This window comes from Ipomoea triloba, chromosome 7 (genome assembly GCF_003576645.1).
Source record: "Ipomoea triloba cultivar NCNSP0323 chromosome 7, ASM357664v1".
Classification (NCBI taxonomy): domain Eukaryota; kingdom Viridiplantae; phylum Streptophyta; class Magnoliopsida; order Solanales; family Convolvulaceae; genus Ipomoea; species Ipomoea triloba.
In genome coordinates, this window is record NC_044922.1 from 6,936,003 (window position 1) to 6,947,282 (window position 11,280).

An 11,280-nucleotide genomic window follows, 5' to 3' on the forward strand; every position below is an offset into this window, starting at 1 on the left:
AAAAAAAAAAAAAAAAAAAAAAAAAAAAAAAAAAAAAAAAAAAAAAAAAAAAAAAAAAAAAAAAAAAAAAAAAAAAAACTCGAATCAAGCATACTATAAAGATGACTTTGACTTTGGGCAGGCCGGTTGCTATCTGTAATCTGTTGACAGAAATGTTTAGTTTATTCTCAGTAGTTTCTGAGAAACTGCTCAACTTATCCCGGTTGCTAAAGGCGTAAATGTTTCTCTTTTTCGTTTTTTTTTTTCAATTTCCTCAAGAACTATTTACGTTTGATTCGTCGCTAAAGATCGATCAATGATGAGATTTTTGCTCTCTGCTTTTTGCTTCCTACTTGGAATCCTGCTCGTTTCAGCGGAAGATCATGGAGATGGAAGCCGTTCGAGTATCAAAATCGGCGTAGTTCTTGACCTCAATTCGCCGACCGGCGCCGCGATTAATTCGTCTATGTCCATGGCTCTTTCCGACTTCTATTCGTCGCATTTGGATTACCGGACGAGATTAGTTCTCGACACCGTTGACGTTGATACTGAACTCGACGCCGTCTCTGCAGGTAATATTATATTTCCCAAAACCTCCTCTTTTACCCATTGTTAAAGGATGTTTGCATTTGTATTAGAAGTATGCATATGAAGTGCTCTGTCAATTGAAGCTATGTTGTTAGGTTATGTGTGGAGGCCTCTAGTTTAGGTGGGGAAAATGTTGCTAAGTAGAGGAGACGGCCCTGATTGGTAGAATACTTAGCTTATCAATCAATTTTGGTTTATTTGATCAGTATTAGCTGTTTGACTTGGTTAAAAAATCAAAGTATTTGGTTAATCAGTTTTAGTAACTCCAAAATGCCAAAATTCAAAAAGCTGTTCAAAGCAACTTTTCTAATTAGGTTTTTGAGAAAATAATTATACCAAACAGCTATTAGTTAATAACTAATTTACCAAACATCTTTCTACAATCAGCTAATGTTATCCACTAGTTATACCCTCTAACCTAATCAGCTAACATACATTTACTAAATAGGGCCGCCGTGTCGATCAGAAATGTGGTCTAGTGTAAACTCATACTCTTTACTGGAGTAAATCTTTCACACTCACCTAAACAAATTATTAGGTCATCTCCTGGCATCCAATGGAATGCAATGTAGTTAGAAATATACACACAGTTGTAGTTCGGTAGTCTAGAATGAATACAATTACTGAATTCTAACAAGTGTTTCAGTAAAAGGAATTGTTTGAAATAAATAGGGACCTTGTTAATAGAATTGTTTCAAACATTGGCTCATATGATGATTACTTGTGTCCTCTGATTGATGCAGTGCTACAATTGCTTAATACTGAAGAGGTTCACGGCATTGTTGGATATGAAGTTTCAACTGAAGCCTTTGTTGCAGAATTAGGAAGCAAAGCTCATGTCCCCTTGATTTCATTAACTCCAAGAAGCCTCTCTCATGTGAACATTGCAAGTCCTTACATGATTCAGATTACACCTGATGATTCATATCAAGCTCAAGCTATTGCATCCATCTGCAAACAATTCGAATGGCTCGAAGTTGTGATTTTGTATGAGGACAATAAGTATGGTAACGAATTTAACTCTCAACTAATTAAGGCACTCCAAGAAGTTGACACCCACATAGAGTACATGATTTCCTTGCCTCCATCAGCTCAGTTGGATGAAATTTCAACACAATTTAATCTAATGAAGTCAATCCAAAGCAGAGTATTTTTGGTTCATGTGAGCACTTCTATGAGATCTCACATTTTTCACCTTGCGGAAATATCGAGAATGACAATCGAAGGGTATGCATGGATATTTACCACTGACTGTTTATCCAACAACTTGAGTTCCATGGATTCAACAGCTACCAGTTCATGGCAAGGTGCTGTGGGAATTAGGCCGTATGTGCCCAATTCAGAAAATCTTGGAAATTTCAAAGCTAGGTGGAAAAGTAATATGTTTCAGGTGACTAACAGAGAGACTACGGCAGAGCTAAATGTATACAGTTTGTGGTCATATGACACAACTTGGGCTTTAGCAATGGCAATAGAAAAGATCTATGAGACAATGGATGGCACCTTCAAGAAGGTGTGCAATGGGAAAAGCAAGGGTGACGCTATAGATGCTGTTAGATTAGACACAGCCTACAAGAGTCCACACATCATGAGGAGTTTGAGGAATGAAGATGCGCTCAACCTCACCTTTGACTTTACAAATGTTAGAGTTTCCAAATTTGGTGCAAAGCTTCTACGTGAAATGTTAGACATGAAGTTCACAGGCTTGAGTGGAGAGTTTAAATTAGTTGATTACCAATTACGGCCTTCAGCTTTTGAGATATTCAATGTGATTGGAAACGGAGAGAGAACACTTGGCTATTGGTTGCCAAGCAAAGGAATAACTAGAGGATTAGATCTAAATTCTGAAGAGCTGAAAACTGTAATATGGCCTGGAGTTTCACTGTCAAAACCAAAGGGTTGGGGTTTTCCTCATACAGGAAAATTGAAAACAGGAGTTCCAATCAAACAAGGTTTCACTGAATTTGTTAAGGTTGAAGTGGATCCATCAACAAATGAAACGAAAGTGGCAGGATTCTCAATAGATGTGTTCCAGTCTGTTTTGGAACAGTTACCTGTACAACTTGATTATGAGTTTCTCCCATTCGTGAATGAAAGTGGACATAGTTTGGGAAGCTACGATGATCTCCTTCATAAAGTTGCAGAGGTATTTCTAATTCCTGTAATTGTTATCGTTACTGTTAATATTGGTTTCTTCTAACAGTGACTTTTAACCTGTTGTGGAAACGAAGAAAAACTATGATGTTGTGGTGGGAGATACAACAATTTTGGTGGATCGAGCTTCGTATGTTGATTTCACACTACCATATACTGAATCAGGAGTATCTATGATAGTAAAAATTAACCATCAAAAGAACATGTGGTGTTTCTTAAAGCCATTGACATGGGATCTTTGGGTGACAGCAGCTGCATCAAGTATAGTTTTGGGATTGGTTGTTTGGGCCTTAGAACACGGAACCTTGAAGGAGAAGGCTGTGGCACTCTTCATGTCAACAGGTGAAGCCTAATTAAATTGAGTTTGTACTTTGTAGTGTGGATGGAAATATGTACTAATCATTGCTAACAATTCATATAAATTAACAGAGACTTTGAGCAGCAACTATTCGAGGTTTGCTCTCATTATGTGGTTGTTTATCGTCCTAATCTTAACAACGAGCTACACAGCAAGATTATCTGCATTGTTAACAGTGGATAAACTAGATGATTTCAAAATTTCCAAGGACCACTATGTCGGATACCAACAAGGCTCCTTTGTGAGAGAATTCTTAGTAACCAATCTCCACCTTAATGACTCCAAGCTCAGAGGATACACAACCATAGAGCAGTATCATCACGCAATGGCGAAAGGAGGCAAACAAGGAGGCGTAGATGCTATTGTTGATGAGATCCCTTACGTGAAGCTCTTCCTTCATAGATATGGTTCTCAATACAAAAGGGTTGGGACAACTTACAAGTCTGGAGGCTTTGGCTTTGTAAGTAGTTCAATAGCAATGAATTGCTAGTCATTTAGCTTCCACAAGTTGTAATCTAACTGGAGTGGAAAATTTGTTATTGTTGTTCAGGCATTCCCGCGTGGCTCGCCGCTGGTTTCCCACTTCTCTAGGGCAATACTAAGGCTGACTCAAAGTGAAAACATGAGCAGAATTGAGAACAAATATTTCGGTGCAGGATCGTCTAGTGTTGACTCTTTTTCTCTGGTCTCTCAAGGCAAGAGTGTTGGTGCCCACAACTTTGGTGCTCTCTTCATTCTGTGTTTCATCTCTACATTGGCCGCCGTATTCTCTTGGATCTTAACTGAATATAGAAAAAAATATGCTAGCGTCTACTCCAAAGATCCCAAGGTTACAGCCTTTGATTCAACTGCGAATGATTTGATGCCTTGTCTAAAAAGCTCAAAATAAGTGCCGCATGATCCTGCACAATATGGTTTAATTTAAATAAACCGTACGTTAACATGATAAATTGTTGTATTCTCTCTCTAGATAGATGCCCCAAAGACTTGGGCAACAGGGCTGTACAAGCTAAGGTTTAGTCTTAGCTAAGTAAGGTCTCCGGTCCCCCTATTTGAGTTGTAACCAAATATAGGCTCTCTGATCTGCAGGATCCATGTGACTTGCTTGGTCAACCAAATCATAGATAGCAGTAATGGTGTATATATCAATATATCTATAGTTTTATATAGTAATACAAGGTTTCAAAGGCTTATGTGTGGTATTAGTATTGGTTAATAGTGTTTTAATCTCATTGTACATACTGTTGGAAAATCATAAATTACCTTCTAATTTATGTGTTCACTTTCCATCAACAGCTTATAAAAGTACTTCAAAATTTTGTATGAAATACACCCTTAAATTACATATATACATGTGTCATCTGTGTGTATCTTCATAAATATATACATGTGCACTCAGAGGTCCAAGCTTTACAAATGTACTTGCATTTCTGATGTTGTTGAATTATTTGCAGAGTGAATTGCATCCTCAATCTCTAATATTACTTGATTGTGCATTTCTGGTGTTGAATTATTTGCAGAGTGAATTGCATCCCCAATCTCTAATATTACTTGATTATGAGTAGCATCATCATTTGCAGGTGGATCATTATTGGAATTCACCTGTTGAGTTGCAGAATGATGAACACTCGGTCTATTTCTCTTGATCTTCAAGAGAGACGAACACTTTTTGTTGCAACGTTTAGCTGCAGCAGAGAAGCTTTCAGACATGGTAATCACAGCATCCAAAGTCTTGTGGCTAAACTGAGATGAGAAGATGACCATTCTTCGTCCCCATGGAGTCTTGGAGCAAAATAAGGCGAAAATAGTAGCAGATGCAATGATAATGAAGAGGCCTCCGAAGTTGTAAGCAGTAAGACTCGGCTTATCGTCAGAGATGAAGGAAAGTGGCTCACTGATAGAGTTTCCGGTGCCAAAATTTTTGTTCTCAATGCAAGTCATGTTTTCACTTTGAGTCACTTTTAGGATTGCCCTGGAGAAGAAGGGAACTAGGGTGGAGTTTTGTTGAAATGCCTGAAATTTTCGTCACCATGCATAATTCATATCATTAGATAGTGGTAAAAAGAGAATGATTTTTGTTGAAAGTTATGGGGGAAAATGGAAAATGACACTTTTTTCTTCTAAATTATATGTTTATAGTGTTTTTGTTTTTTTTTTTTTTTCTCTGAACTATTCATGTATTTACATTATTGTTCAATCATTCACATTAAATGGGCGTTTAGATGGTTAATACTAAGGGCAAAATATGCATTTTTTTTTGTTACAAAACGAAAGTAACTTGAAATACTTATTTTGCCCTTATTTTTAACAGTTCAAAGGCCCATTTAACAGAAAGAGGGAAAAAGCCACTTTCAAAATAATTGAGAGGTTAATACACACACACACATATATATATATATATATATAATTCAAGAAAAAAATTATAAGCATATAATATAATTCAGGTAGGAAAAAGTGTCAATTTCCTAATTATAATATGGTTGATATAGAGAAGAAAGGTATAAATGAAACTTACAAAGCCGAAGCCATCTGTTTTGAATATTGGTCCGACGATTTTGTATTGAGAGCCATATCTGCGTAAGAAGAGCTTCATATAAGGAATTTCGTCAAAAATGGCATCAATACCCCCACCTTTGCCTCCTTTATTCATAGCATCATGATACTTTTCTATGGTTGAATATTCCTTGAGTTTGGACATATCAACATGAAGGGTTTTCAACAGAAAATCTCTCACAAATGAGCCCTCTTGGTATCCAACAATGTAATCCTTGGAAAATGCAGACTCAAATCGATCCACAGTTAAAATTGCAGATAAATTGGCTGTGTAACTTTGTGCTAAGATGAAGGCCATGAACACCCAGATCATCAACACAAACCTCGACCAATTGTTGGACACCATATTCCCTATTAACACAAGTTTAAGCAAGAAAGATGGTACATATATAATACTATAATAGTGAAATTTGCATTTTCTCGACCTAACTCTAATACCATTTGTGCTACGCCAAGAGGCGTAATTTTTTTTATACTGCTATATTTTCAAGAGGCAGGGTGTTAGACTTGACTTTTCACCGATCTCTGCCCAACAAGAGCCTGTGCCATTGTCTTGGTCGCACATAGCCAATGTCGGTCTTTTAACCTGGCAACTTTTAACCCTTAAGTTATCAATCGTTATATCGTCGACATTTGATCTAATGCACAGAATTTGACTTCATAAGGTACAGAATTCATGTTTATAATGCACAAAATTTATGTTCATAATATACATACACATAAACACGATATAATAAACATCAATTCTATACATTATGTTAAGTGTTTATGTGTCCCCAACTATATAATTCTGTGCATTATGATATGAGTTCTGTACTTGATGAAGTCAAATTCTATATATTGGACTAGGGTCCACGATATAAATTGCCCTTTAAGTTATGTGCAAAGTGGAGATTTTAGTCCCTCGTGGACTATTTATGCCACCAATATGCCACTTAATAATGTGGAGAATTTGGTCTTTCAAAGATTAAACTCGTCATTTTGTGTATAACTTAAGAATTAAATAAGACCACACATATAACTCAGAAACTAAACCTATATGACAGATATAGACTAAAAATGCAATTTTCTCTATATAATATTATTAACACTACTTTGCTAACAATTAGTACTTACCTTCTGGAAAGGCAAGAACTGCAATTGGATAGCAGAAGAGCAACCCATTATGATCCCTGTTTGGATGAACAGCTGAATTGTTATTCTTCATCTTGCGATGTTCCAACACTCGAACAACAAATCCCAGAAATATGCATGCAGCAATAATTGTGAGCCACAGATCCCACTTCAGTGGCTTTATGAAAATCCACATGTCTTTGTGAATATTATTTTTCACCACCATAACCACTCCTGATTCACTGTAAGGAAGTGCAAAATCTACATATTCAGCACGTTGAGCCAGAATTGTTGAATCCGCCACCACGATGTCAAAATCGTTCTTCAATCCAAAATGGAAAATATATAAAAGTTAGTGTTGTATATACATGGAAAAATAAAACTAATTAGGGCAACCCCAACCAAGTTAGTCAAGTTATTGGTTTGATAATTACAAGTTTTCAAGTTCAACTCCCAGTTAGAGTGGTCTATTCGCGATCTTGATTTGAGTCGGTCAGTATGAGATTGGTTTATCTCCTTGTGGTCCTTTTTTGGTTAAGATGTTGGGTTTACCCAATGCACACATATAAGTAGTGACTAGGGTTTCTCTGACACTCAAAGAAAAGAAAGGAAAAGGGTCAAATATGCTTTTAAATTTTACTTGAGAGAGCAATTAGGCGATTAAACTATTCAACGGTAAAATTAAACACTCCAACTTATTAAAATTGAACAAATAAGTCTAATTTACCGGTAACCAACTAGTTACTAGTAAATTATGATGGCATGACATGTTCGCCACCGTTGAACGTTGCTAGTTGCCATTGACTGTTGTTGATTGTCGTCGATCGATAACAAAATTAATTATTGCAACCGTTATTATGGTCACATATTTGGCTGCCTTCTCCGATGAACTTCTTTGATGACAAGGTGACCAAATGGTTTCCTTCTCCGATGAGCTTCTCTAATGAGAAGGCGACCAAATAGTTTCCTTCTCCGATGAGAACTTAAGAAGGCAAGTGACCAACTGATCTCCTTCTCCGGCCATTGATTGCCTTCTAATCTCAGAGAAGGTGACCCTATTGATCACCTTCTTCAAAAGCGACCATTGATCGTTCAATAGTAGCCAGTGTCAGTCCCCGAAGCGTTGCAGGAGTGTTGGTGAAACCCTAGTGAACTCCTATTACAAGTCACTAATTGATTTTTAGATTTCGATGCATCAAATTAACATGTTGATGAGTTTAATTGCACTTTTTAAAAGTTTATAAACTTAATTAACTTTTCAAATAAAGTTTAGGAGTGTATTTGACTATTTTCTAAAAAAAAAAATAAAAGCAATAATTAACAAATATATTTTGAGGAGTGACATGCAATGGGAAATACATACCTCTTTTATTTTATGAAGGAGATCATTGTACGATCCATTACGCTGTCCACTCTCATTCACAAACGGGACAAAATCATACTCAACCTTAAAAGGCAACGACTCCAATGCATAACGAAAGATATCTATCGAAAACCCTTCCACACTACTTTTGTTTGTAGAGGAGTTCCATTCTACATTAACAAACTCAGTAAACCCATTTTTCTTAGGAACTCCAACTCTCAATCTCCCTTTAGTTTGAACAACCCAACCTGTCGGTTTTACCAGTGAATCCCCAGGCCACAACACATTCTTCAGCTTTTCTTCCCTTATCCCTTTACTTTTCAACCAATACCCAACTGTTCTAACTCCTGTCCCAACCATATTAACTACCTCCATCGCTGTGGGCCCCACACGGCCGTTTATAATCTCGAAATTTCCACTCAATCCTTCCAATTTCAAGCCCTGCAGTTCTTGGAGAATCTTGGGTCCAAATTTGGTTTCATTCTTAAAATTACCATCAATTGCCCTAATTGATGATGCTAAAGCCCAGGTTGTATCATATGCCCACAAACAATAAACATTAAACTCCGACAACATGTTCCTTTTCCATTTTTTTTCGAAAATTCCGAGGTTTTTCGACATGGGCACGTATGGTCTTATTCCAAGAACCCCATCCATGGAATTGGTGACGGTTGAGTTGATGAAACTGAGGGAGTTGGTTAAGGCGTCGGTTATGATCCACGCGTAACCGGCGCTCATCATTCCCAGATTCTCGGCGAGAACAAAAAGGCGAGATCCTAGGGGAGCTGTCGTGTGAACGACAAACACTCGGGTTTCCATTGACATTAATCTTTTCAGCTCGGCAGAAATCTCGGATTCCTCGGCGAATGAGGGGATGGAGATGATTGAGGCTGTGAGAATGTCTGTTCTTTGAAGTGCCCTATTGAGGAGACTTGTGAATCGGTTGCCATTTTCGTTTTCCTCGTACAAGATGGCGACTTGGCGCCATTGGAAGTGTTTGCAGATGGCGGCCAGGGCTTGGGCTTGGTGGTTTTCGTTGTTTGGAGTTAATTGGAGAAAATATGGTGGGGTTTTGAAGGGTTTAGAGAGGGGGGTTGGGGTTAAGGAAATAATGGGGATTTGGGATTTTGTTCCTAATTCTGCAACGTAATCTTCAATGGATATTTCAGATTCGACAATGGCTTGTACTCCATTGTTGAGTAATTGCATTGCTGCATCCGTACAGACAGTATTAATTCCAATAATCAACAATTCCCTAGTAGCAATCAGTACTAGGCTATCCTTATCCCAATAATGTTTTACAGAACAAAATTTAATACTTACATGAAAAAATATAATACTAATCCAAAATAAAGTACTCCGTATTTGTTATTTATAAGACAAAGCGTAATAATTTTGAGAAAAAAAATATAGTATTTTTAAATTAGAATGTAAAAGTATTATTCCATATATATATATTTTATTCAAAAATATTACACTTTACTAAGTAACAAATTGTATTCTTGATTAGTATTATGCCGGCAAATTATACTGTGCACCACGTACCTAAACGACGTCGTTTTGAGCATTGTAAACTAATCGTCCGTTTTTATGGAAATCATGTTTCCCGTTTCGGCCGTTCTCTGTATTTATGTTAATATTCTGTGTATTCCAGGCAATCATTCTGTGTATTCTAGGCAACTGTTCTGTGTATTCTAGGCAACCGTTATGTGTATTCATGTTAGTAACACATGTTGTGATGTGTTTGTGCATTCGAATGTTTAGGAGGATGAGTACTGTGTATTTTGTGTCAATATTCTGTGTATTCATGTTATTAACACAGGTTGTGATGTGTTTGTGCATTCGAATGTTAGGAGGATAAGTTCTGTGTATTGTGTGTCAATATTCTGTGTATTCTAGGCAAACATTCTGTGTATTATAGGCAAACGTTCTGTGTATTCTAGATAATGATTATGCGTATTATAGATAATGAATTTCCTGGAGTCATTCGCGTCCGCGTCCACTAACACCAAAACAACGTCGTTTTACGTACGTGGTGCACATTGCTATGTGCACCGTGGTGCAGGGTATAACGATTGATATTTTTCCATTTTTAATATAAGTATTACATTTTTATCTTGACCCGATTCGTCTCACAGATGTCCTATAAATTTTTTCCCTGAGATATTGATGAACTAAAAATCCACGCATCCAGAACGCTCAAGATGTGTACTAACAATGGATGGCTAGAAAGATCATAACCGACTATGTATCTTATATCTAATAAATTAATTATAATTGCATCAATTCAAATGATAAAGTGAATACTTATTGCTAAAATATTAAGTAACCAAATCATCTTTGATGTTTTTATATTCACAAGTTACACCAAAATATTATTTAATTTTCATTTTATATACACGTATTCTATTTGTAGTTTTCAATATGTCATATTTTTGTTGTAATAATAAAGTTGACTTTGTTATTAAATACATATATATAAAAATTAGTAGGACTTATTCAATATAATTTATATATTTAAAACTGTCATTAAAAAATATGATAGATAAGACTAGGTCAAAGATGATAATCACCGTGCAACAATCTCAATCCGATACACCATTAATTGATCTGACAAATTATATCATGGACCATGATCTACCTTCCACCACAGTTCATGGTTTATTATTATAATAGTGTAGGTTTATTAAAAAATATTATCAATTATGGTTCGTTATTATAAAACATTGATAATTGATAATATAATAATGGTGGGTGGGTGTGGGTTGTGAAGGAGGCTAGGCCCAAGGTGGGGGGAGGGGGTGGGAGGTGTTTTGACGCCCGTGGTTACCGGCAAAGAGCGGCAAGTGGTGCGGCTGACGTCGTGAGCCGTGGCGCCCAAGCACGTCCTGCCGGCATGGGGTCGCGCCTGGCATGCCCGCGCTTGGGCTCGCCCGCCGGCGACGTAAGGCGTACGCTTGCGACGGGGTCCAAGTCCAAGCCTTGATGGGGGCGGCGTGGGGTGTAGGTGGATGGCGGTGTGCGGCGAATGAGCAAGGAATGGGGTTGGGAGTTGGGCGATATGGGGCACGTGGTTGGTGGAAGTGGGTTGTGAGGGATGGCGTACACATGTACGGTCTTGGAGGAGTGTCTAGTAGTATAGGGGGGGGGGGGGGGGGGGGGGGGTCTGGTT

General features: G+C 37.4%; 2 protein-coding genes across 2 annotated transcripts in view; one reads left to right on the forward strand and one right to left on the reverse strand.

Moving 5' to 3' along the window:
• The first annotated feature begins 153 nt into the window (after positions 1 to 153).
• Positions 154 to 4,426, forward strand: LOC116025761 (glutamate receptor 2.9-like). The gene is made up of 5 exons (XM_031267093.1): positions 154 to 551; positions 1,311 to 2,713; positions 2,799 to 3,063; positions 3,151 to 3,539; positions 3,630 to 4,426. Exons 1-5 carry the CDS (start codon positions 296 to 298, stop codon positions 3,966 to 3,968), a joined length of 2,652 nt encoding a protein of 883 aa, XP_031122953.1. The 5' UTR covers positions 154 to 295; the 3' UTR covers positions 3,969 to 4,426.
• A 63-nt stretch (positions 4,427 to 4,489) lies between these two features.
• The window catches only part of LOC116024047 (glutamate receptor 2.8-like), an 8,212-nt gene continuing 1,421 nt past the window's right edge, over positions 4,490 to 11,280 (reverse strand). The window contains exons 2-5 of the mRNA XM_031264949.1: positions 8,109 to 9,319; positions 6,749 to 7,067; positions 5,595 to 5,983; positions 4,490 to 5,092 (exon numbers count right to left, since the gene is read on the reverse strand). Of these exons, the coding sequence (XP_031120809.1) occupies positions 4,490 to 5,092; positions 5,595 to 5,983; positions 6,749 to 7,067; positions 8,109 to 9,319 (2,522 nt within the window). The remainder of the gene's footprint in view (positions 5,093 to 5,594; positions 5,984 to 6,748; positions 7,068 to 8,108; positions 9,320 to 11,280) is intronic.